This window comes from Salmo salar, chromosome 25 (genome assembly GCF_965601325.2).
Source record: "Salmo salar chromosome 25, fSalSal1, whole genome shotgun sequence".
Classification (NCBI taxonomy): Eukaryota; Metazoa; Chordata; class Actinopteri; order Salmoniformes; family Salmonidae; genus Salmo; species Salmo salar.
The window spans coordinates 1,096,300-1,123,240 of NC_138315.1; the positions used below are offsets into that span (position 1 = coordinate 1,096,300).

The 26,941-nt window shown below is 41.0% G+C and overlaps 1 protein-coding gene across 1 annotated transcript in view; it reads right to left on the minus strand.

Annotated features, from left to right (window-relative positions):
- Positions 1-26,941, minus strand: part of LOC145864107 (phospholipase D1-like) — a 47,342-nt gene that overhangs the window by 12,854 nt on the left and 7,547 nt on the right. Inside the window, exons 2-4 of the mRNA XM_082969256.1 lie at positions 23,983-24,108; positions 16,015-16,076; positions 6,898-6,933 (exon numbers count right to left, since the gene is read on the minus strand). Coding sequence (XP_082825382.1) covers positions 6,898-6,933; positions 16,015-16,076; positions 23,983-24,108 — 224 coding nt within the window. The remainder of the gene's footprint in view (positions 1-6,897; positions 6,934-16,014; positions 16,077-23,982; positions 24,109-26,941) is intronic.

Here is a 26,941-nt window from a genome sequence, read left to right on the forward strand (position 1 = left end):
CTGGGTGTGCTCTAGTCTCCTCCTCCCAATGAGTCTCTCGCACCAGATGGCTTACTTCTGCATGTGAGACTAGATCTGCTCTATTAGGTACAGACGGCACTAAAGCAAAAAGCTAATTGCAATTAACTTGTAAATAAATGATCATAACAGTCATGGGAGCCTGGTACTTGATAAACCGAACAACTTCATCCGACAAGAGTCCAAGGACAGTGGGAAACACTAGCTAGAACCTCTGCTTGATTTTTGCAAAAGAGATTGTCACTAAATGTATTATTTTTAAAACTGGTATTGTTTGCATTAAATAATCATTACTAAAACAAATTAGTAAACTGTACAATAATTGATACATACAGTATGTTGAACTGGAGGCAAAATAATGTAAATTTCAGCGTGAACATGAACTGTATTATTGAATATTCATGATAAAAACATCCTAAAGATTGATTCTATACATCGTTTGACATGTTTCTACGAACTGTAATGGAACTATTTTGACTTTTCGTCTGGACTAAACTCGCGCGCTTAGTGAATTTGGAGTGCTGGACTAAATGCGCGAACAAAATGGAGGTATTTGGACATAAAGATGAACTTTATCGAACAAAACTAAAATTTATTGTGGAACTGGGATTCCTGGGAGTGCATTCCGATGAAGATCATCAAAGGTAAGTGAATATTTATAATGCTATTTCTGACTTATGTTGACTTCAAAATGGCGGGTATCTGTATGGCTTGTTTTGATGTCTGTACTCAGATTATTGCAAAGTTTGCTTTCACCGTAAAGCTTTTTTGAAATCTGACACAGTAGTTGCATTAAGGAGAAGTTTATCTATAGTTCTGTGCATAACACTTGTATCTTTTATCAAAGTTTATGATGAGTATTTCTGTAAATTGAGGTGCTCATTCACCGGACGTTTTGGAGGCAAAACATTTCTGAACATTACACAATGGGGTTTTTGGATATAAATATGAACTTTATCGAGCAAAACATACATGTATTGTGTAACATGTGTATTGTGTAACATCTTATGAGTGCCATCTGATGAAGATCATCAAAGGATAGTGATTAATTTTAGCTGTATTTCTGGTTTTTGTGACGCCTCTCCTTGCTTGGAAAATGGCTGTGTGGTTTTTCTTGTCTAGGTGCTGTCCTAAGATAATCTAATGCTATGCTTTCGCCGTAAAGCCTTTTTGAAATCGGACACTGTGCTTGGATTAACCAGAAGATTATCTTTAAAATGATGTATTATATACTGCTCAAAAAAATAAAGGGGACACTTAAACAACACATCCTAGATCTGAATGAAAGAAATAATCTTATTAAATATTTTTTTCTTTACGTAGTTGAATGTGCTGACAACAAAATCACACAAAAATAATCAATGGAAATCCAATTTATCAACCCATGGAGGTCTGGATTTGGAGTCACACTCAAAATTAAGCAATGGCTTTTTTTCTGGCCACTCTTCCGTAAAGCCCAGCTCTATGGGGTATACGGCTTAAAGTGGTCCTATGGACAGATACTCCCATCTCTGCTGTGGAGCTTTGCAGCTCCTTCAGGGTTACCTTTGGTCTCTTTGTTGCCTCTCTGATTAATGCCCTCCTTGCCCGGTCCATGAGTTTTGTTGGGCGGCCCTTTCTTGGCAGGTTTGTTGTGGTGCCATATTCTTTCCAATTTTTAATAATGGATTTAATGGTGCTCCGTGGGATGTTCAAAGTTTCTGATATTTTTTTAAACCAATAAACTTCTCCAAACAAGTCAAACAACATTTATAATCAAACCTCAGGTAGCCTAATATGTAAATAAACGAAAAAAATTAGACGGAGAATCGTTATTGTCATTACCGGAGATAAACAACAAAGTACGCGCATTCGCCAGTACATGTAACAAACAATTCAGCCAAAATGGGAGCCACTTAGAAAAACTACAAATTCTAGCAAATTTTTCCAAAAACAAGCCTGAAACTATTTCTAAAGACTGTTGAATTCTCTTGGAAGCCCTAGGAACTGCAATCTGGGAGGTTTTCCCTTCATACTAAAAGTGACAGCCATTGGAATCAATGGTGGGCTGAATAAAAAAAATTCTGGATGATTTGTCCTCAGGTTTTCGCCTGCCATATCAGTTCTGTTATACTCACAGACATTATTTTAACAGTTTTGGAAACTTTAGAGTGTTTTCTATCCAAATCTAAATCTCTATCCAAATCTATCGATGCATATCCTAGCTTCTGGGCCTGAGTAACAGGCAGTTTACTTTGGGCACGCTTTTCATCTAAAATTCCAAATGCTGCCCCCTATCCTAGTGAGGTTAAAGTTTTAACTGATGTATGACACTTGTATTTTCATGAATGTTAAATATGACTATTTCTGTTATTTGAATAACCTCTCTGGGCTAGGCGGGACAAATTCGTCCCACCTACGCAACAGCCAGTCTAATCCAGTGGCGCGATTTTCAAATACCTTAGAAATGCTATTACTTCAATTTCTCAAACATATGACTATTTTACAGCATTTTAAAGACAAGACTCTTGTTAACCTGTTAGGGCTAGGGGGCAGTATTGACACGGCTGGATAAAAAACATACCCGATTTAATCTGGTTACCACTCCTACCCAGTAACTAGAATATGCATATACTTATTACATATGGATAGAAAACACCCTAAATTTTCTAAAACTGTTTGAATGGTGTCTGTGAGTATAACAGAACTCAAATGGCAGGTCAAAACCTGAGAGATTCCTTTACAGGAAGTGGGCTGTCTGACCATTTCTTGAACTTCTTTTCCATCTCTATCATTTACTAAGGATCTCTGCTCTAACGTGACACTTCCCACGTCGTCCATAGGCGCTCAGAGCCCGGGAAAAAACAGAATGTCGTCATTCCAGCCCCATGCTGAAACACATTATCGCCTTTCTCAAGTGGCCGATCAAGGGACACTGGCCTTATGCACGTGACCCCGACCGCCCCCGCCTTTGGGATTTTTTCCTCTGTTTGCCGAAAAGGAGATTCCCTGTCGGAATATTATCGGTTTTCTACGAGAAAAGTGTCGTAAAAATTGATTTTAAACAGCGGTTGACATGCTTCGAAGTACGGTAATGGAATATTTAGAATTTTATTGTCACGAATTGCGCCATGCGCGCGACACTTCTTTACTATTTCGGATAGTGTCTGGAACGCACGAACAAAACGCCGCTATTCGGATATAACGATGGATTATTTTGGACCAAACCAACATTTGTTATTGAAGTAGCAGTCCTGGGTGTGCATTCTGACGAAGACAACAAAAGGTAATCAAACTTTTATAATAGTAAATATGATTATGGTGAGTGCTAAACTTGCCGGGTGTCTAAATAGCGAGCCCGTGATGCCTGGGCTATGTACTTAGAATATTGCAAAATGTGCTTTCACCAAAAAGCTATTTTAAAATCGGACATATCGAGTGCATAGAGGAGGTCTGTATCTATAATTCTTAAAATAATTGTTATGCTTTTTGTGAACGTTTATCGTGAGTAATTTAGTAAAATGTTAGCGAATTCCCCGGAAGTTTGCGGGGGGTATGCTAGTTCTGAACGTCACATGCTAATGTAAAAAGCTGGTTTTTGATATAAATATGAACTTGATTGAACAAAACATGCATGTATTGTATAACATAATGTCCTAGGGTTGTCATCTGATGAAGATCATCAAAGGTGAGTGCTGCATTTAGCTGTCTTCTGGGTTTTGGTGACATTATATGCTGGCTTGAAAAATGGGTGTCTGATTATTTCTGGCTTGGTACTCTGCTGACATAATCTAATGTTTTGCTTTCGTTGTAAAGCCTTTTTGAAATCGGACAGTGTGGTTAGATTAACGAGAGTCTTGTCTTTAAATGGCTGTAAAATAGTCATATGTTTGAGAAATTGAAGTAATAGGATTTTTAAGGTTTTGAAAATCGCGCCACAGGCTGGCAGTGGCTGTTACGTAGGTGGAACGCAAGCGTCCCACCTAGCCCATAGAGGTTAATCTAACCACACTGTCCGATTTCAAAAAGGCTTTACAACAAAAGCAAAATATTAGATTATGTCAGCAGAGTACCCAGCCAGAAATAATCAGACACCCATTTTTCAAGCTAGCATATAATGTCACAAAAACCCAGAAGACAGCTAAATGCAGCACTAACCTTTGATTATCTTCATCAGATGACAACCCTAGGAGATTATGTTATACAATACATGCATGTTTTGTTCAATCAAGTTCATATTTATATCAAAAACCAGCTTTTTACATTAGCATGTGACGTTCAGAACTAGCATACCCCCCGCAAACCTCCGGTGAATTTACTAAATTACTCACGATAAACGTTCACAAAAAACATAGCAATTATTTTAAGAATTATAGATACAGAACTCCTCTATACACTCGATATGTCCGATTTGAAAATAGCTTTTTGGTGAAAGCACATTTTGCAATATTCTCAGTAGATAGCCCGGCATCACAGGGCTAGCTATTTAGACACCCAGCAAGTTTAGCACTCACCAAAGTCAGATTTACTATAAGAAAAATGGTATTACCTTTGCTGTCTTCATCAGAATGCACTCCCAGGACTTCTACTTCAAAAACAAATGTTGGTTTGGTTCAAAATAATCCATAGTTATATCCAAATAACGGCGTTATGTTCGTGCGTTCAAGACACTATCCGAAAGGGTAAATAAGGGTGAAGAGCATGGCGCAATTTGTGACAAAAAAAATCTAAATATTCCATTACCGTACTTCGAAGCATGTCAACCGCTGTTTAAAATCTATTTTTATGCCATTTTTCTCATAAAAAAAGCGATAATATTCCGACCGAGAATCTGCGTTTAGGTAAACAGACAAAAGAAAATAAAGCATGGGGTCGACTCGGGCACGCGCCTAAGCCCATAGTACTCTGATCGGCCACTTGCCAAACGTGATAAAGTGTTTCAGCCAGAGGCTGCCTCGATATCGTTCAGCTTTTTCCCGGGCTCTGAGAGCCTATGGGAGCCGTAGGAAGTGTCACGTTATAGCAAAGATCCTCAGTCTTCAATAAAAAGAGCCAAGATGAAACACAACTTGTCAGACAGGCCACTTCCTGCATGGAATCTTCTCAGGTTTTGGCCTGCCATATGAGTTCTGTTATACTCACAGACACCATTCAAACAGTTTTAGAAACTTTAGGGTGTTTTCTATCCAAAGCCAATAATTATATTCATATTCTAGTTACTGGGCAGGAGTAGTAACCAGATTAAATCGGGTACGTTTTTTATCCAGCCGTGTCAATACTGCCCCCTAGCCCTAACAGGTTAAACAACACAATGTAACTCCAAGTCAATCACACTTCTGTGAAATCAAACTGTCCACTTAGGAAGCAACACTGATTGACAATAAATTTCACATGCTGTTGTGCAAATGGAATAGACAACAGCTGGGAATTATAGGCAATTAGCAAGACACCCCCAATAAAGGAGTGGTTCTGCAGGTGGGGACCACAGACCACTTCTCAGTTCCTATGCTTCCTGGCTGATGTTTTGGTCACTTTTGAATGCTGGCGGTGCTTTCACTCTAGTGGTAACATGAGGCGGAGTCTACAACCCACACAAGTGGCTCAGGGAGTGCAGCTCATCCAGGATGGCACATCAATACAAGCTGTGGCAAGAAGGTTTGCTGTGTCTGTCAGCGTAGTGTCCAGAGCATGGAGGCGCTACCAGGAGACAGGCCAGTACATCAGGAGACGTGGAGGAGGCCGTAGGAGGGCAACAACCCAGCAGCAGGACCGCTACCTCCGCCTTTGTGCAAGAAGGAGCAGGAGAAGCACTGCCAGAGCCCTGCAAAATGACCTCCAGCAAGCCACAAATGTGCATGTGTCTGCTCAAACGGTCAGAAACAGACTCCATGAGGGTGGTATGAGGGCCCGACGTCCACAGGTGGGGGTTGTGCTTACAGCCCAACACCGTGCAGGACGTTTGGCATTTGCCAGAGAACACCAAGATTGGCAAATTCGCCACTGGCGCCCTGTGCTCTTCACAGATGAAAGCAGGTTCACACTGAGCACGTGACAGACGTGACGGAGTCTGGAGACGCCGTGGAGAATGTTCTGCTGCCTGCAACATCCTCCAGCATGACCGGTTTGGCGGTGGGTCAGTCATGGTGTGGGGTGGCATTTCTTTGGGGGGCCGCACAGCCCTCCATGTGCTCGCCAGAGGTAGCCTGACTTCCATTAGGTACCGAGTTGATATCCTCAGACCCCTTTTGAGACCATATGCTGGCTGGCCCTGGGTTCCTCCTAATGCAAGACAATGCTAGACCTCATGTGGCTGGAGTGTGTCAGCAGTTCCTGCAAGAGGAAGGCATTGATGCTATGGACTGGCCCGCCCATTCCCCAGACCTGAATCCAATTGAGCACATCTGGGACATCATGTCTCGCTCCATCCACCAACGCCACGTTGTACCACAGACTGTCCAGGAGTTGGCGGATGCTTTAGACCAGGTCTGGGAGGAGATCCCTCAGGAGAACATCCGCCACCTCATCAGGAGCATGCCCAGGCATTGTAGGGAGGTCATACAAGCACGTGGAGGCCACACACACTACTGAGCCTCATTTTGACTTGTTTTAAGGACATTACATCAAAGTTGGATCAGCCTGTAGTGTGGTTTTCCACTTTAACCTGTTAGGGCTAGGGGGCAGTATTGACACGGCTGGATAAAAAACATACCCGATTTAATCTGGTTACCACTCCTACCCAGTAACTAGAATATGCATATACTTATTACATATGGATAGAAAACACCCTAAAGTTTCTAAAACTGTTTGAATGGTGTCTGTGAGTATAACAGAACTCAAATGGCAGGTCAAAACCTGAGAGATTCCTTTACAGGAAGTGGCCTGTCTGACCATTTTTTGAACTTCTTTTCCATCTCTATCTTTTACTAAGGATCTCTGCTCTAACGTGACACTTCCTACGTCGTCCATAGGCGCTCAGAGCCCGGGAAAAACCTGAATGTCGTCATCCCAGCCCCAGGCTGAAACACATTATCGCCTTTCTCAAGTGGCCGATCAAGGGACTCTGGGCTTAGGCGCGTGACCCGACCGCCCCCGCCTTTGTGATTTTTTCCTCTGTTTGCCGAAAAGGAGATTCCCTGTCGGAATATTATCGCTTTTCTACGAGAAAAATGGCGTAAAAATTGATTTTAAACAGCGGTTGACATGCTTCGAAGTACGGTAATGGAATATTTAGAATTTTTTTGTCACGAATTGCGCCATGCGCACGACCCTTCTTTACCATTTCGGATAGTGTCTGGAACGCACGAACAAAACGCCGCTATTCGGATATAACGATGGATTATTTTGGACCAAACCAACATTTGTTATTGAAGTAGCAGTCCTGGGAGTGCATTCTGACGAAGACAACAAAAGGTAATCAAACTTTTATAATAGTAAATATGATTATGGTGAGTGCTAAACTTGCCGGGTGTCTAAATAGCTAGCCCGTGATGCCTGGCTATGTACTTAGAATATTGCAAAATGTGCTTTCACCAAAAAGCTATTTTAAAATCGGACATATCGAGTGCATAGAGGAGGTCTGTATCTATAATTCTTAAAATAATTGTTAGTCATTTAGCTCAGTTACCTTAGCTTTCTTGGGAACAGGAACAATGTTGGCCCTCTTGAAGCATGTGGGAACAGCAGACTGGGATAAGGATGGATTGAATATGTCCGTAAACACACCAGCCAGCTGGTCTGTGCATGCTCTGAGGACGCGGCTGGGGATGCCGTCTGGGCCTGCAGTCTTGCGAGGGTTAACACGTTTAAATGTTTTACTCACGTTGACTGCAGTGAAGGAGAGCCCGCAGGTTTTGGTAGCGGGCAGTGTCCGTGGCACTGTATTGTCCTCAAAGCGAGCAAAGAAGTTGTTTAGTCTGTCTGAGAGCAAGACATCGTGGTCCACGACGGTGCTGGTTTTTCTTGACTGTAGACCCTGCCACATACCTCTCGTGTCTGAGCCGTTGAATTGCAACTGTACTTTGTCTCTATACTGACGCTTAGCTTGTTTGATTGCCTTGTGGAGGGAATAGCTACACTGTTTGTATTCGGTCATGTTTCCGGTCACCTTGCCCTGATTAAAAGCAGTGGATTGTGCTTTCAGTTTTGCGCGAATGCTGCCATCAAGCCACAGTTTCTGGTTGGGGAATGTTTTAATAGACGCTGTGGGTACAACATCACCGATGCACTTGCTAATTATCTCACTCACCGAATCAGCGTATTCATCAATGTTGTTGTTCGACGCTATGCGGAACACATCCCAGTCCACGTGACCGAAGCAATCTTGAAGCGTGGAATCCGATTGGTCGGACCAGCGTTGAACAGACCTGAGCGCGGGTGCTTCCTGTTTTAGTTTCTGTCTATAGGCTGGGAGCAACAAAATGGAGTCGTGGTCAGCTTTTCCGAAAGGAGGGCGGGGGAGGGCCTTATATGCGTTGCAGAAGTTAGAATAACAATGATCCAGGGTTTTGCCAGCCCAGGTTGCGCAATCGATATGCTGATAGAATTTAGGGAGCCTTGTTTTCAGATTAGCCTTGTTAAAATCCGCAGCTATAATAGATGCAGCCTCAGGATATGTGGTTTCCAGATACATAGAGTCAACTGAAGTTCTTTCAGGGCCGTCGATGTGTCTGTTTGGGAGGGAATATACACGACTGTGATTATGATCGAAGAGAATTCTCTTGGTAGATAATACGGTCGGCATTTGATTGTGAGGAATTCTAAGTCAGGTGAACAAAAGGACTTGAGGTCCTTTATTTTGATATGATCACACCACGTCTCATTAATCATAAGGCATACACCTCCGCCCTTCTTCTTACCAGAGAGATGCTTGTTTCTGTCGGCGCGATGTGTGAAGAAACCAGGTGGCTGTACCGACTCCGATAGCGTGTCTCGAGTGAGCCATGTTTCCGTGAAACAAAGAATGTTAGAGTCTGTGATGTCTCTCTGGAAGGCAACCCTTGCTTGGATTTTGTCTACCTTGTTGTCAAGAGACTGGACATTGGCGAGTAGTATGCTCGAGAGCGGTGCACAATGTGCCCATCTACGGAGCCTGACCAGAAGACCGCTCCATCTGCCCCTTCTACGGCGCCGTTGTTTTGGGTCGCCGGCTGGGATCCGATCCAATGTCCTGGGTGGTGGGCCAAACAGAGGATCCGCTTCGGGAAGTCGTATTAGTATGAAACTGTTTGAATGGTGTCTGTGAGTATAACAGAACTCATTTGGCAGGCAAAACCCTGAGACATTTTCTGACAGGAAGTGGATACCTGATGTGTTGAATTACCTTTAAGCCTATGCCATTGAAACACACAGGGGCTGATTAATGTTCCACTAGATGTCACCAGCCTTTACAAAGTGTTTTGAATCTTCTAGTATGAGATCTGACCGAACAAGAGCCTTGGAACGGTGATGGCCGATTAGACTCTGGCGCGCGAGGTCATGTTGGGTACCCTCGTTCCAAAACGTTTTAAAAGAGAATGCATTCGTCCACCTTGAATATTATTCATGTTCTGGTTAAAAAAGGCCCTAATGATTTATGCTATACAACGTTTGACATGTTTGAACGAACGTAAATATATTTTTTCCCCTCGTTCATGACGAGAAGTCCGGCTGGCTTAGATCATGTGCTAACAACACGGATCTTTTTGGATATAAATGATGAGCTTTTTTGAACAAAACTACATTCGTTATGGACCTGGGAATCCGGGAAGTGACATCTGATGAAGAGAATCAAAGGTAATGGATTATTTACATAGTATTTTCGATTTTAGATCTCTCCAACATGGCCGTTTGTCTGTATAGCAAAGCATATTTTTCTGGGCGCAGTGCTCAGATTATTGCAAAGTGTGATTTCCCAGTAAGGTTATTTTTAAATCTGGCAAGTTGATTGCGTTCAAGAGATGTAAATCTATAATTCTTTAAATGACAATATAATATTTTACCAATGTTTTCTAATTTTAATTATTTCATTTGTGGTGCTGACTTGACTGCCGGTTATTGGAGGGAAACGATTTCCTCAACATCAATGCCATAGTAAAACGTTGTTTTTGGATATAAATATGAACTTGATAGAACTAAAAATGCATGCATTGTCTAACATAATGTCCTAGGAGTGTCATCTGATGGAGATTGTAAAAGGTTAGTGCATCATTTTAGCTGGTTTTATGGTTTTGGTGACCCTGTCTTTGAATTGACAAAACATTACACACAGCTATTGTCAATGTACTCTCCTAACATAATCTAACTTTATGCTTTCGCCGTAAAACCTTTTTGAAATCGGAAAACGTGGTTAGATTAAGGAGATGTTTATCTTTCAAAGGGTGTAAGATAGTTGTATGTTTGAAAAATTTGAATTTTGACATTTATTTGGTTTCAAATTTGCCGCTCTTGAAATGCACCTGCTGTTGATAGGGTGCACCACGGGTGGCACGCTAGCGTCCCACATAGCCCCAAGAAGTTAATTGTGTGTCGTCCGCGTAGCAATGATAGGAGAGACCATGTGAGGATATGACAGAGCCAAGTGACTTGGTGTATAGCGAGAATAGGAGAGGGCCTAGAACTGAGCCCTGGGGGACACCAGTGGTGAGAGCACGTGGTGCGGAGACAGATTCTCGCCACGCCACCTGGTAGGAGCGACCTGTCAGGTAGGACGCAATCCAATATTGAGCCGCGCCGGAGATACCCAACTCGGAGAGGGTGGACAGGAGGATCTGATGGTTCACAGTATCAAAGGCAGCAGATAGGTCTAGAAGGATGAGAGCAGAGGAGAGAGAGTTAGCTTTAGCAGTGCGAAGAGCCTCCGTGACACAGAGAAGAGCAGTCTCAGTTGAATGACCAGCCTTGAAACCTGACTGATTTGGATCGAGAAGGTCATTCTGAGAGAGATAGCAGGAGAGCTGGCCAAGGACGGCACGTTCAAGAGTTTTGGAGAGAAAAGAAAGAAGGGATACTGGTCTGTAGTTGTTGACATCGGAGGGATCGAGTGTAGGTTTTTTGAGAAGGGGTGCAACTCTCGCTCTCTTGAAGATGGAAGGGACGTAGCCAGCGGTCAAGCATGAGTTGATGAGCGAGGTGAGGTAAGGGAGAAGGTCTCCGGAAATGGTCTGGAGAAGAGAGGAGGGGATAGGGTCAAGCGGGCAGGTTGTTGGGCGGCCGGCCGTCACAAGACGCAAGATTTCATCTGGAGAGAGAGGGGAGAAAGAGGTCAAAGCATAGGGTAGGGCAGTGTGAGCAGGACCAGTGGTGTCGTTTGACTTAACCTGTTAGGGCTAGGGGGCAGTATTGACACGGCTGGATAAAAAACGTACCCGATTTAATCTGGTTACTACTCCTGCCCAGTAACTAGAATATGCATATAATTATTGGCTTTGGATAGAAAACACCCTAAAGTTTCTAAAACTGTTTGAATGGTGTCTGTGAGTATAACAGAACTCATATGGCAGGCCAAAACCTGAGAAGATTCCATGCAGGAAGTGGCCTGTCTGACAAGTTGTGTTTTATCTTGGCTCTTTTTATTGAAGACTGAGTATATTTGCAATAACGTGACACTTCCTACGGCTCCCATAGGCTCTCAGAGCCCGGGAAAAAGCTGAAGGATATCGAGGCAGGCTCTGGCTGAAATACTTTATCGCGTTTGGCAAGTGGCCGATCAGAGTACTGTGGGCTTAGGCGCGTGCACGAGTCGACCGAATGCTTTATTTTCTTTCCTCTGTTTACCTAAATGCAGATTCCCGGTCGGAATATTATCGCTTTTTTAAGAGAAAAATGGCATAAAAATGGATTTTAAACAGCGGTTGACATGCTTCGAAGTACGGTAATGGAATATTTTGCATTTTTTTGTCACGAGTTGCGCCATGCTCGTAACCCTTATTTACCCTTTCAGATAGTGTCTTGAACGCACGAACAAAACGCCGCTATTTGGATATAACGATGGATTATTTTGGACCAAACCAACATTTGTTATTGAAGTAGAAGTCCTGGGAGTGCATTCTGACAAAGACAGCAAAGGTAATAACATTTTTCTTATAGAAAATCTGATTTTGGTGAGTGCTAAACCTGCTGGGTGTCTAAATAGCTAGCCCTGTGATGCCGGGCTACTACTGAGAATATTGCAAAATGTGCTTTCCCCGAAAAGCTATTTTAAAATCGGACATATCGAGTGCATAGAGGAGTTCTGTATCTATAATTCTTAAAATAATTGTTATCCTGTTATGGCTAGGGGGCAGTATTTTCACGGCTGGATTAAAAACGTACCCGATTTAATCTGGTTACTACTCCTGCCCAGTAACTAGAATATGCATATAATTATTGGCTTTGGATAGAAAACACTCCAAAGTTTCTAAAACTGTTTGAATGGTGTCTGTGAGTATAACAGAACTCAAATGGCAGGTAAAAACCTGAGAAGATTCTGTACAGGAAGTACCCTGTCTGACCATTTCTTGGCCTTCTTTGCCATCTCTATCCATTGCAAAGGATCTCTGCTATAACGTGACACTTCCTACGGCTCACATGGGCTCTCAGAAGGCGGCAAAAAGCTGAATCGTGGCTTTGCAGGCTCTGGCTGAAACAAAGTAGCGCGTTTGGCTAGTGGCTGGTTACAGTACTGTGAGACTCAGGCTCGTGCCCGCGTCGACCGAAAGCTTTGTTTTCTTTCCTCTGTTTAGCTAAATGGACATTCCCGGTCGGAATATTATCGCTTTTTTACGAGAAAAATTGCATAAAAATGGATTTTAAAAAGCGATTGACATGCTTCGAAGTACGTTAATGGAATATTTAGAATTTTTTTGTCACGAGTTGCGCCATGCTCGTAACCCTTATTTACCCTTTCAGATAGTGTCTTGAACGCACGAACAAAACGCCGCTATTTGGATATAACGATGGATTATTTTGGACCAAACCAACATTTGTTATTGAAGTAGAAGTCCTGGGAGTGCATTCTGACAAAGACAGCAAAGGTAATAACATTTTTCTTATAGAAAATCTGATTTTGGTGAGTGCTAAACCTGCTGGGTGTCTAAATAGCTAGCCCTGTGATGCCGGGCTACTACTGAGAATATTGCAAAATGTGCTTTCCCCGAAAAGCTATTTTAAAATCGGACATATCGAGTGCATAGAGGAGTTCTGTATCTATAATTCTTAAAATAATTGTTATCCTGTTATGGCTAGGGGGCAGTATTTTCACGGCTGGATTAAAAACGTACCCGATTTAATCTGGTTACTACTCCTGCCCAGTAACTAGAATATGCATATAATTATTGGCTTTGGATAGAAAACACTCCAAAGTTTCTAAAACTGTTTGAATGGTGTCTGTGAGTATAACAGAACTCAAATGGCAGGTAAAAACCTGAGAAGATTCTGTACAGGAAGTACCCTGTCTGACCATTTCTTGGCCTTCTTTGCCATCTCTATCCATTGCAAAGGATCTCTGCTATAACGTGACACTTCCTACGGCTCACATGGGCTCTCAGAAGGCGGCAAAAAGCTGAATCGTGGCTTTGCAGGCTCTGGCTGAAACAAAGTAGCGCGTTTGGCTAGTGGCTGGTTACAGTACTGTGAGACTCAGGCTCGTGCCCGCGTCGACCGAAAGCTTTGTTTTCTTTCCTCTGTTTAGCTAAATGGACATTCCCGGTCGGAATATTATCGCTTTTTTACGAGAAAAATGGCATAAAAATGGATTTTAAAAAGCGATTGACATGCTTCGAAGTACGGTAATGGAATATTTAGAATTTTTTTGTCACGAATTGCGCCATGCGCTCGACCCTGATTTACCATTTCGGATAGTGTCTGGAACGCACGAACAAAACGCCGCTATTCTGATATAACGATGGATTATTTTGGACCAAACAAACATTTGTTATTGAAGTAGCAGTCCTGGGAGTGCATTCTGACGAAGACAACAAAGGTAATCAAACTTTTATAATAGTAAATCTGATATTGGTGAGTGCTAAACTTGCCGGGTGTCTAAATAGCTAGCCCGTGATGCCTTGGCTATGTACTTAGAATATTGCAAAATGTGCTTTCACCAAAAAGCTATTTTAAAATCGGACATATCGAGTGCATAGAGGAGTTCTGTATCTATAATTCTTAAAATAATTGTTATGCTTTTTGTGAACGTTTATCGTGAGTAATTTAGTAAATTGTTAGCAAATTCCCCGGAAGTTTGCGGGGGGTATGCTAGTTCTGAACGTCACATACTAATGTAAAAAGCTGTATTTTGATATAAATATGAACTTGATTGAACAAAACATGCATGTATTGTATAACATAATGTCCTAGGTGTGTCATCTGATGAAGATCATCAAAGGTTAGTGCTGCATTTAGCTGTCTTCTGGGTTTTTGTGACATTATATGCTAGCTTGAAAAATGGGTGTCTGATTATTTCTGGCTTGGTAATCTGCTGACATAATCTAATGTTTTGCTTTCGCTGTAAAGCCTTTTTGAAATCGGACAGTGTGGTTAGATAAAGGAGAGTCTTGTCTTTAAATAGCTGTGAAATAGTCACATGTTTGAAAAATTGAATTTTTGTATTTTTGAGGAATTTGTAATTCGCGCCACGCCTATCATTAGATATTGGAGCAGGTGTTCCGCTAGCGGAACGTCTAGATGTAAGAGGTTAATGCAGACGAGAGCACTGCTGAACCCAGCTTCACACAGATATGAGCTGACGAAGGGTACCATGAGTTTTAACAAACGAGGATCGGATGTCGTCGGCCTTCTTTTCAAAATGGTTGACGAAGTCATCCGCAGAGGGGGAGGAGGGGGGAGGGGGAGGAGGATTCAGGAGGGAGGAGAAGGTGGCAAAGAGCTTCCTAGGGTTAGAGGCAGATGCTTGGAAGTTAGAGTGGTAGAAAGTGGCTTTAGCAGCAGAAACAGAGGAGGAAAATGTAAAGAGGATGAGTGAAAAGATGCCAGGTCTGCAGGGAGGCTAGTTTTCCTCCATTTCCGCTCGGCTGCCCGGAGCCCTGTTCTGTGAGCTCGCAATGAGTCATCAAGCCACGGAGCAGGAGGGGAGGACCGAGCCGGTCGGGAGGATAGGGGACATAGAGAGTCAAAGGATGCAGAAAGGGAGGAGAGGAGGGTTGAGGATGCAGAATCAGGAGATTGGTTGGAGAAGGACTGAGCAGAGGGAAGAGATGATAGGATGGAAGAGGAGAGAGTAGCAGGAGAGAGAGAGCGAAGGTTGTGACGGCGCAATACCATCTGAGTAGGGGCAGAGTGAGTAGTGTTGGAGGAGAGCGAGAGGGAAAAGGATACAAGGTAGTGATCGGAGACTTGGAGAGGAGTTGCAGTGAGATTAGTAGAAGAACAGCATCTAGTGAAGATGAGGTCAAGCGTATTGCCTGCCTTGTGAGTAGGGGGGACGGTGAGAGGGTGAGGTCAAAAGAGGAGAGGAGTGGAAAGAAGGAGGCAGAGAGAAATGAGTCAAAGGTAGACGTAGGGAGGTTAAAGGCACCCAGAACTGTGAGGTGGGAGCCATCCTCAGGAAAGGAACTTATCAAGGCGTCAAGCTCATTGATGAACTCTCCAAGGGAACCTGGAGGGCGATAAATGATAAGGATGTTAAGCTTGAATGGGCTAGTGATTGTGACAGCATGGAATTCAAAGGAGGCGATAGACAGATGGGTCAGGGGAGAAAGAGAGAATGTCCATTTGGGAGAGATGAGGATTCCAGTGCCGCCACCCCACTGGCCAGATGCTCTCGGTTGTGCGAGAACACGTGGTCAAACGAGGAGAGAGCAGTCGGAGTAGCAGTGTTTTCTGTGGTAATCCATGTTTCCGTCAGCGCCAAGAAGTCGAGGGACTGGAGGGTAGCATAGTGATATGAACTCTGCCTTGTTGGCCGCAGACCGGCAGTTCCAGAGGCCGGAGACCTGGAACTCCACGTGGGTCGTGCGCGCTGGGACCACCAGGTTAGAGTGGCAGCGGCCACGCGATGTGAAGCGTTTGTATGGCCTGTGCAGAGAGGAGAGAACAGGGATAGACCGACACATAGTTTCCTATGCTGTTGTGAATGGTTCTGTCTGCACAGCTGATGAAAACTGGTTCTGGAAGAGATGCATTGGTTATGTACCAAAAGTGATTGATGAAGGGCCAAAACATTTCTTATTGTAAGACCACACCGACATCGCACTGCGCTAGACATCGCATTGCACCAACATCAGCTCAAGCTTAAATTACCTTTAACCTTTTGGGGATAGGGGGCAGTATTTGCACGGCCGGATAAAAAACGTACCCGATTTAATCTGGTTACTACTCCTGCCCAGTAACTAGAATATGCATATAATTATTGGCTTTGGATAGAAAACACTCCAAAGTTTCTAAAACTGTTTGAATGGTGTCTGTGAGTATAACAGAACTCAAATGGCAGGTAAAAACCTGAGAAGATTCTGTACAGGAAGTACCCTGTCTGACCATTTCTTGGCCTTCTTTGCCATCTCTATCCATTGCAAAGGATCTCTGCTATAACGTGACACTTCCTACGGCTCACATGGGCTCTCAGAAGGCGGCAAAAAGCTGAATCGTGACTTTGCAGGCTCTGGCTGAAAAAAAGTAGCGCGTTTGGATAGTGGCTGGTTACAGTACTGTGAGACTCAGGCTCGTGCCCGCGTCGACCGAAAGCTTTGTTTTCTTTCCTCTGTTTACCTAAAAGGAGATTCCCGGTCGGAATATTATCGCTTTTTTACGAGAAAAATGGCATAAAAATTGATTTTAAACAGCGATTGACATGCTTCGAAGTACGGTAATGGAATATTTAGAATGTTTTTGTCACGAATTGCGCCATGCTCGCGACCCTGATTTACCTTTTCGGATAGTGTCTGGAACGCACGAACAAAACGCCGCTATTCTGATATAACGATGGATTATTTTGGACCAAACAAACATTTGTTATTGAAGTAGCAGTCCTGGGAGTGCATTCTGACGAAGACAACAAATGTAATCAAACTTTTGTAATAGTAAATCTGACTTTGGTCAGGGCTAAACTTGGTCGGTGTCTAAATGGCTAGCCGTGATGGCTGGGCTATCTCCTGAGAATATTGCAAAATGTGCTTTCACCGAAAAGCTATTTTAAAATCGGACACCTCGATTGCACAAAGGAGTTCTGTGTCTATAATTCTTAAAATAATTGTTATGTTTTTTGTGAACGTTTATCGTGAGTAATTTAGTAAATTCACCGGAGGTTTGCGGGGGGTATGCTAGTTCTGAACGTCACATGCTAATGTAAAAATCTGGTTTTTGATATAAATATGAACTTGATTGAACAAAACATGCATGTATTGTATAACATAATGTCCTAGGGTTGTCATCTGATGAAGATCATCAAAGGTTAGTGCTGCATTTAGCTGTCTTCTGGGTTTTTGTGACATTATATGCTAGCTTGAAAAATGGGTGACTGATTATTTCTGGCTGGGTACTCTGCTGACATAATCTAATGTTTTGCTTTTGTTGTAAAGCCTTTTTGAAATCGGACAGTGTGGTTAGATTAACGAGAGTCTTGTCTTTAAAATGCTGTAAAATTGTCATATGTTTGAGAAATTGAAGTAATAGCATTTCTAAGGTATTTGAAAATCGCGCCACTGGATTAGACTGGCTGTTGCGTAGGTGGGACGAATTCGTCCCGCCTAGCCCAGAGAGGTTAACCTGTTACAGCTAGGGGGCAGTATTTTCACGACTGGATAAAAAAACGTACCCGATTTAATCTGGTTACTACTCCTGCCCAGTAACTAGAATATGCATATAATTATTGGCTTTGGATGGAAAACACCCCAAAGTTTCTAAAACTGTTTGAATGGTGTCTGTGAGTATAACAGAACTCAAATGGCAGGTCAAAACCCGAGAGATTCCTTTACAGGAAGTGGCCTGTCTGACCATTTCTTGAACTTCTTTGCCATCTCTATCTATTACAAAGGATCTCTGCTCTAACGTGACACTTCCTACGTCTTCCATAGGCTCTCAAAGCCCGGGAAAAACCTGAATGTCGTCATTCCAGCCCCAGGCTGAAACACATTATCGCCTTTCTCCAGTGGCCGATCAAGGGACTGTGGGCTTAGGCGCGTGCACTGGCCGCCCCCGTCTTCGTGATTTTTCCTCTGTTTGCCGAAAAGGAGATTCCCGGTCGGAATATTATCGCTTTTTTACGAGATAAATTGCATAAAAATTGATTTTAAACAGCGGTTGACATGCTTCGAAGTACGGTAATGGAATATTTAGAATTTTTTTGTCACGAATTGTGCCATGCGTTCGACCCTGATTTACCATTTCGGATAGTTTCTGGAACGCAAGAACAAAACGCCGCTATTCGGATATAACGATGGATTATTTGGGACCAAACCAACATTTGTTATTGAAGTAGTAGTCCTGGGAGTGCATTCTGACGAAGACAACAAAGGTAATAACATTTTTGTTATAGTAAATCTGATTTTGGTGAAGGCTAAACTTGCCGGGTGTCTAAATAGCTAGCCCGTGATGGCTGGGCTATGTACTTAGAATATTGCAAAATGTGCTTTCACCAAAAAGCTATTTTAAAATCGGACATATCGATTGCATAGAGGAGATCTGTATCTATAATTCTTAAAATAATTGTTATGCTTTTTGTGAACGTTTATCGTGAGTAATTTAGTAAATTGTTAGTAAATTCCCAGGAAAGTTTGCGGGGGGTATGCTAGTTCTGAACGTCACATGCTAATGTAAAAAGCAGTTTTTTGATATACATATGAACTTATTGAACAAAACATGCATGTATTGTATAACATAATGTCCTAGGATTGTCATCTGAGGAAGATCATCAAAGGTTAGTGCTGCATTTAGCTGTGGTTTGGGTTTATGTGACATTATATGCTAGCTTGAAAAATGGGTGTCTGATTATTTCTGGCTTGGTACTCTGCTGACATAATCTAATGTTTTGCTTTCGTTGTAAAGCCTTTTTGAAATCGGACAGTGTGGTTAGATAAAGGAGAGAAATAGTCATATGTTTGAAAAATTGAAGTTATTGTATTTTAGAGGAGTTTGTATTTCGCGCCACGCCCATCATTGGATATTGGAGCAGGTGTTCCGCTAGCGGAACGTCTAGATGTAAGAGGTTAAAATGGTGTAAAATAGTCATATGTTTGAGAAATTGAAGTAATAGCATTTCTAAGGTATTTGAATATCGCGCCACGGGATTACACTGGCTGTTGAGTAGGTGGGACGCAAGCGTCCCACTGGCCCAGAGAGGTTAAAAGTCAAGTGCAGTGTGATGTTGTCGCAGTGTGACTTGTTTGAATCCCAGCTTAAGACAAATAAGTTATCATACAACCTCATTTGACCTAGGTAAGCAGTCTTATAGCTAAAGTATGATGGTCACCTCTACAGTATGTAGATGAAGTGTTTGCTGTTCTGGATGGCAGAGATGTAGGCCAGGTATATAGACTCCTTGAGGATATTAGACCCAATAGACCACTGGCCTATCGACCTCAATACCTAAATGCAGAGAAATATATTTTTTATACCTTTAAAACACACACACACACAGTTTTATAACACATGCTGATAGTACAGTATATGCGTATAGTTTTGTGTGTGTGTTCTCCCTACATGTACATTACCCTGTGTATGTTTTCCCAGGAGTGGCGGCAGCTCCATGGGGGCAGAGAGAGACTTGGGCATCAGACAGGGTTAAAACGTTGTTCAGAGTGCTTCTTCACCAACTACAAGCACACACACACACACACACACACACACACACACACACACACACACACACACACACACACACACACACACACACACACACACACACACACACACACACACACACACACACAAAAACACACAAAGAGACAAAAAGAGAGTTGATTAAGACCAGACATCAGAGCATTGCGTTGACTGTGAAAATCATCCCCAGAAAAAGGCTACTAATTACACAGGAGAATAGCTATGTGATGTCAGAGTTCCCTTTGACTCCAATATGCTGCCCTTACATCCACTTAGACAGAGGATCAGTGTGTGGTGTTCAGAAGTCACTGGCCTTCTCTGTCTACTTTAACAGTGGGTCTGATTGCAGTGAATGCGGGGTGTACGAGGGTAAACTCATCCACTAACTGTGCTCTTAATGTTCTATAATCCCTATTGTCCACACCAGACACAACTCTTTAACTACTGTGTCTGGTGTCTCTTGATGAGCTTGACCAAATCAAGGGAGAATGACTGAGGTCAGTAGAATGGTGTTCTCATAAGAACAGTATTGTTCTTCAGGGGGCAACTAACTCCTAGTCTGGCTGCCCGGCTGAGCGATTAGCTTTGTTTGGTGCAAAGCAGATTTACTTGGTAAAGCAACCGCCACATCTCTCAAATTTTGCTTTTAAGAAAGGAACGACAAAATGTAATGTACTGTATGTGCTGTTTTTTGTTGAATTGTTGAATTTATAAGAGGTTAAACTAGCCTTTTAAAGTGACAATGCTTGGATTTCAGCTTTATCCAAGTTTCCTTATTTCCTTATCAACATTTCACTTTCATTATCAGAAGCTGCATTCTCATCTTCCGTCATTTTCAAAACATTCATTTAATCTCTTATTTTTCTCCCTCCACAAATTTGTGGCTGATAAGTAAGGTTGTGGTGGTGCAAATTAGCCGTCTGTATCTCATGTCAACATTCACCACAGGACCAAGGCTAATCCCAGCCCTGTGTTTTTAAACAGATGGTTACTAGTACAATAAAAAGTAGCAAATTATTTTAGCAGCAGGCGTCTCAGGCAATTAACAACTGGCATAATGTGTTGATTAAAAATCCATTCAGTCTCAATGAAGAGAGAAACGCTCTCCTTCTCCGCCTAGACTGTTGGCACACATCCGAGAGCCACCTACTCAAACTACGGTGACCTTGATGCAGAGAGAGACAAAGGTAGACTTACCAAAGACAAAAATAACCATTTCAGATACTGTGTTCATTCGGTCTTTGTTTATCGAGGTCAGTCAAGTGTTGGTCTAGTTGGTTTTATGGAGAGACAACGGAGAGGGATGAAGAGGTTAACACAATAAACAAACTGGGTCTTGATTAGGTTGCATGTGTTTTTTTAAGCACAGGTTGAATCCACCTATTTCAAACCAAAATGAAATAACAAGCATCAACATCTCACTTATTTAATGTTGAATTCACATTAGTCGATAACCTGAATTCAACAAAACTGAATGTTGAGCAGATGTCTGGTTGTAACTTGTTTCAGATCGTTCTACTGTTCTGTTGAGCACTGTTATTTGGATTCATGGCAAGTTATCTTTTATGTAGAAACCGTAACGTGTATCTTTTAGTGGGATGGTTATTGTGCATTAATTATGTTTTGGGCATCAACTAATCTATAGTAACAGACACAAACCAGCAGACACAAACTGGGGATTATACAGTCGGGAAAATACTAGAAGTCTTTATAGTAACTGATACTGAGGGCCTACAGTTTATACACAAATTTACTGTACAGTACATCTGATACGGCTTCATGTTCATATCTCTGATTAAATTATTTTCATTTTGAAACTGTGCTTTCTTTGTGAGACCAATGAATGGAGAAAATGACTTCGGGCCTTGTTCCCTGATCAGCAGTAGTCAATTGCCACCCCAATTGACTACCCGGGGCAACCCAATGCAATTGCACTTTGTCTTTGAGCCAGAAATTTCTCATTTTCACTCAAACACATAATCAGGGCCATTCATCTGGCTGTGGTCCCCCTGTATTCTCCTCTTTCTCTCTCTTTCTCCCATTCGCACCTAGCTTCTCCCTTTCTTTAATTACTCGGGAAAAAACGCTACTCCTCTGATCCCCAGCCAAGCCTGAAATATGACTGCCGTTATTCTAAAGGAAACCATACAGGCGCAAACCAATTCAATTACCCGACAATCAAAGTAGAAAGGGCCTCAAATTGCCCTGAAATGGGAGCGAGGTAGAGATGGTGGTGGTGGTTGTATGGGTGAGTGAGGCTGGTATGGAGAGCAGGGCACAAAGACTAACTGCAGGGGGTGCTAAGCTCAAGCTAATAAATATATCCCTCTATTGGAGAAGGACTGGAGAAGGACTGGAGCACTCAGAGAAGTGGGAAACAAATCAACAACCTTATATGTCATTTAGATAGCATGTTTGTCCCCGACTGCAGCACTTAAGGTATATTTAGTTCAACATTTTACGTTTTTTGACTATGCTTTATGCAAAATTGCCATGCTATTATTTCAAAACTGTAGGGATTAAATGGTGTTTGTATATGAGAGTGCAGAGTGTGAAAATGAGAATTGATGAGGCATTTGCAAAGCTAATATAATGTATAATGCATTGTCTTAAGCTTTTGGAAAGTTGTAAACAACATAAGAATTGATAGTTTCCTGTACATGAAATAAATGTTTTATATTATGTTATTATTATTATTACATATATATATATATATATTTTAATTGCCTTCAACTTCAAGACTTCCATATCATAAGATATTGCGAAGAGAAAGATATGATAACCAAAAACAAACAGTTTGTAAAGAAACAATGTTCTTTTGTAAAATTCCATCTCTGAATGAAATGCCTAGCGCTATTTTGGGCAGCTCTGCCATGCACCGCCACCCCAATATCATGCCACGGCATTTGAGGGTGTTTTGAACCTGTCGATAAAGTCTTCAACAAAAGCAAATAAAAAAACAAACAAGAACAAATCAAAAACATAACTTTGATAAGCCTTCCAGGAATATGCCTACATCTGCATTGTTAGGAACTAGTAAAATAAGCACTTCGCTGCACCCGCTATGACATCTGCTAAACTGTGTACGCGACCAATAAACTTTTATCTGATTTTGATTTGACACACACAGACACAATTGAGCCTGAGTGCATTGTGATTGTGCATTCACACAAAAGAAGAAAACTACCACTCCTTCCCCACCACCCCAACTCAATAAGGAACAAAACATGGCCCCTCGTCCTATGTTGGGGGGGCGGGGGGGGGGGGGGGGGGGTGATCAAAGATTGGCTTTAATCTCAGTCATTCCCTGCCTGCCCACGTTTCCCCTTTCCTTCGTCTGGAAATGGCAGAATATTTTAATGTATGTATCTGCCAACAGTCCCCTCCCCCTGCTGTGTCTTACCTAGTTATTACTGTGTGAGCCCTAGACCCATAGCTTTATAAAAGCACAGATGCCAGGGCTGGGGGAACGGAGAGGTATGCTTTGTCCCAAATGGCAGCCTATTCCCTATACAGTGCACACATTTTGACCAGGGCTTACAGGGCTCTGGTCTAAAGTAGTGCACTATATAGGGAATAGGCTGCCATTTGGAATGCACATGTTGCGAGCGATGGAGAGAGAACTGACAGAAACCCCCACTGGCTGCAGAATGGGAGAGTTTGGGAGAACTCAGGTGCAAACTGACAACTTCGATTTTTTGTTTTTATGGTTTGTTTCTTTTCTTTGTGAGGGGTTATTTTTTGTTGTTTGTTTCTTTGTTTCATTTTTTGGGCCATTTGATGATTTGGGATTGATCGTATGAAAGAGAATCCAGTTGTTGTATAGTTACTTTTTTTTATGTGACCTTTTGCTGTTTCTGCAATTGTAAAAAAAAACACACAGACACACACAAATTAAATCAAAACTAACTCAATGTCCTTCATGGTTTGTGGCATGTTCCAGGTTAGTCTATGCTTGACTAGGCACAGCACTATGCAGTGTTTGTGGATGAGGTTAGAAAACAACATTTTGATATTTGGAATGTCGAACTGTATATATCAGAATACGGGCCGCAACTGAAATGGAGGAATGTTGAACAGTCCAGGACTGAACAAAATAATGGACACCAGGGTTCAGGTAAATAAGAAAATAAACAAGTATTTGTAGATGTTCTGAAGCTCATTAGTGTTATAGTCAATCATACTAGTACTACAGGTGTACTACCTCTAAAATGACCCTTTCCCCTTTTCCTAAATTGAAGCAGAGTATAGGTTTAGTACTGTCAAAAGGCTTGTTGAGCTTGACCAATTCTTTGAAAATGAAGTTGCAGTAGTCTTTGCCATGCCAGAACCTGGTTTCTCCACACAACTCATTGTTACTGATGTGACTCCTTAGGGAGCCTGTCTCTGAAACACACAAACACAGGGTCAGGATCACAGGGCTAAAGGACCAACACACAACACATGAAGTAGTTATTAGCACAGTAGTAGTGTATGAGTAGAGATGTGGACTCACCATAAAGGTAAGTGCAGAGACGTGTGTAGTAATAGTGGTATTATAATAGTAGTAGTAGTAGTAGTAGTAGTAGTAGTAGTGGTGGTAGCAGTGCTAATAGAATAGTAGTAGTAGTATTGTTAGAATAATAGTAGTACAGTATAAGTAGTATCAGTAGTAGTAGTACTGGTAGTAGTAGTAGTGGTATTATAATAGTAGTAGTAGTAGTAGTAGTAGTAGTATTAGAATAGCAGTAGAAGTGGTAAAAGTAGTATTAGAATAGTAGCAGTAGTAGTAGTAGTAGTAGTAGTATTATTAGAATAGTAGTAGTAGTAGTGGTAATAGTAGTATTAGAATAGTAGCAGTAGTAGTAGTAGTATTAGAATAATAGTAGTAGTATAAGTCGTATCAGTAGTAGTAGTACTGGTAGTAGTAGTAGTGGTATTATAATAGTAGTAGTAGTAGCAGTAGTATTATAATAGCAGTAGTAGTGGTAATAGTAGTATTAGAATAATAGTAGTAGAGTATAAGTTGTATCAGTAGTAGTAGTACTGGTAGTAGTAGTTGTGGTAATATAATAGTAGTAGTAGTAGTAGTAGTATTATAATAGCAGTAGTAGTGGTAATAGTAGTATTAGAATAGTAGCAGTAGTAGTAGTAGTAGTAGTAGTAGTAGTATTAGAATAACAGTAGTAGTGGTAGTAGTTGTAGTAGCATTATAATAGCAGTAGCAGTGGTAATAGTAGTATTAGAATAGTATCAGTAGTAGTAGTAGTATTAGAATAGCAGTAGTAGTGGTAATAGTAGTATTAGAATAGTACCAGTAGTAGTAATAGTAGTACTAGAATAGCAGTAGTAGTGGCAATAGTAGCATTATAATAGTAGTAGTAGTAGTATTAGGATAGCAGTAGTAGTGGCAATAGTAGTATTATAATAGTAGTAGTAGTAGTAGTAGTATTAGAATAGCAGTAGTAGTGGTAATAGTAGTATTAGAATAGTACCAGTAGTAGTAATATTAGAATAGCAGTAGTATTGGTAATAGTAGTATTATAATAGTAGTAGTAGTAGTAGTAGTAGTAGTAGTAGTAGTATAATAGCAGTAGTAGTGGTAATAGTAGTATTAGAATAGTAGTAGTAGTAGTAGTAGTATTAGAATAACATTAGTAGTGGTAATAGTAGTATTAGAATAGTAGCAGAAGTAGAAGTGGTAGTAGTATTAGAATAACAGTAGTAGTGGTACTAGTAGTATTAGAGTAGTAGCAGTAGTAGTAGTAGTAGTATTAGAATAGCAGTAGTAGTGGTAATATTAGTATTAGAATAGTACCAGTAGTAGTAGTAGTAGTAGTAGTAGTATTAGAATAGCAGTAGTAGTGGTAATAGTAGTATTAGAATAGTACCAATAGTAGTAATAGTAGTACTAGAATAGCAGTAGTAGTGGTAATAGTAGTATTATAATAGTAGTAGTAGTAGTAGTAGTAGAATAGCAGTAGTAGTGGCAATAGTAGTATTATAATAGTAGTAGTAGTAGTAGTAGTAGTATTAGAATAGCAGTAGTAGTGGTAATAGTAGTATTAGAATAGTACCAGTAGTAGTAATATTAGAATAGCAGTAGTATTGGTAATAGTAGTATTAGAATAGTAGCAGTAGTAGTAGTAGTAGTAGTAGTAGTAGTAGAATAACAGTGGTAGTGGTAATAGTAGTATTAGAATAGTATCAGTAGTAGTAGTAGTATTAGAATAGCAGTAGTAGTGGTAATAGTAGTATTAGAATAGTACCAGTAGTAGTAATAGTAGTACTAGAATAGCAGTAGTAGTGGCAATAGTAGCATTATAATAGTAGTAGTAGTAGTATTAGGATAGCAGTAGTAGTGGCAATAGTAGTATTATAATAGTAGTAGTAGTAGTAGTAGTATTAGAATAGCAGTAGTAGTGGTAATAGTAGTATTAGAATAGTACCAATAGTAGTAATATTAGAATAGCAGTAGTATTGGTAATAGTAGTATTATAATAGTAGTAGTAGTAGTAGTAGTAGTAGTAGTAGTAGTAGTAGTAGTAGTATTATAATAGCAGTAGTAGTGGTAATAGTAGTATTAGAATAGTAGTAGTAGTAGTAGTAGTATTAGAATAACAGTAGTAGTGGTAATAGTAGTATTAGAATAGTAGCAGAAGCAGTAGTGGTCGTAGTATTAGAATAACAGTAGTAGTGGTAATAGTAGTATTAGAGTAGTAGCAGTAGTAGTAGTAGTAGTATTAGAATAGCAGTAGTAGTGGTAATATTAGTATTAGAATAGTACCAGTAGTAGTAGTAGTAGTAGTAGTATTAGAATAGCAGTAGTAGTGGTAATAGTAGTATTAGAATAGTACCAGTAGTAGTAATAGTAGTACTAGAATAGCAGTAGTAGTGGTAATAGTAGTATTATAATAGTAGTAATAGTAGTAGTAGAATAGCAGTAGTAGTGGCAATAGTAGTATTATAATAGTAGTAGTAGTAGTAGTAGTAGTATTAGAATAGCAGTAGTAGTGGTAATAGTAGTATTATAATAGTAGTAGTAGTAGTAGTAGTAGTAGTAGTAGTAGTAGTAGTATTAGAATAGCAGTAGTAGTGGTAATAGTAGTATTAGAATAGTACCAGTAGTAGTAATAGTAGTACTAGAATAGCAGTAGTAGTGGTAATAGTAGTATTATAATAGTAGTAATAGTAGTAGTAGAATAGCAGTAGTAGTGGCAATAGTAGTATTATAATAGTA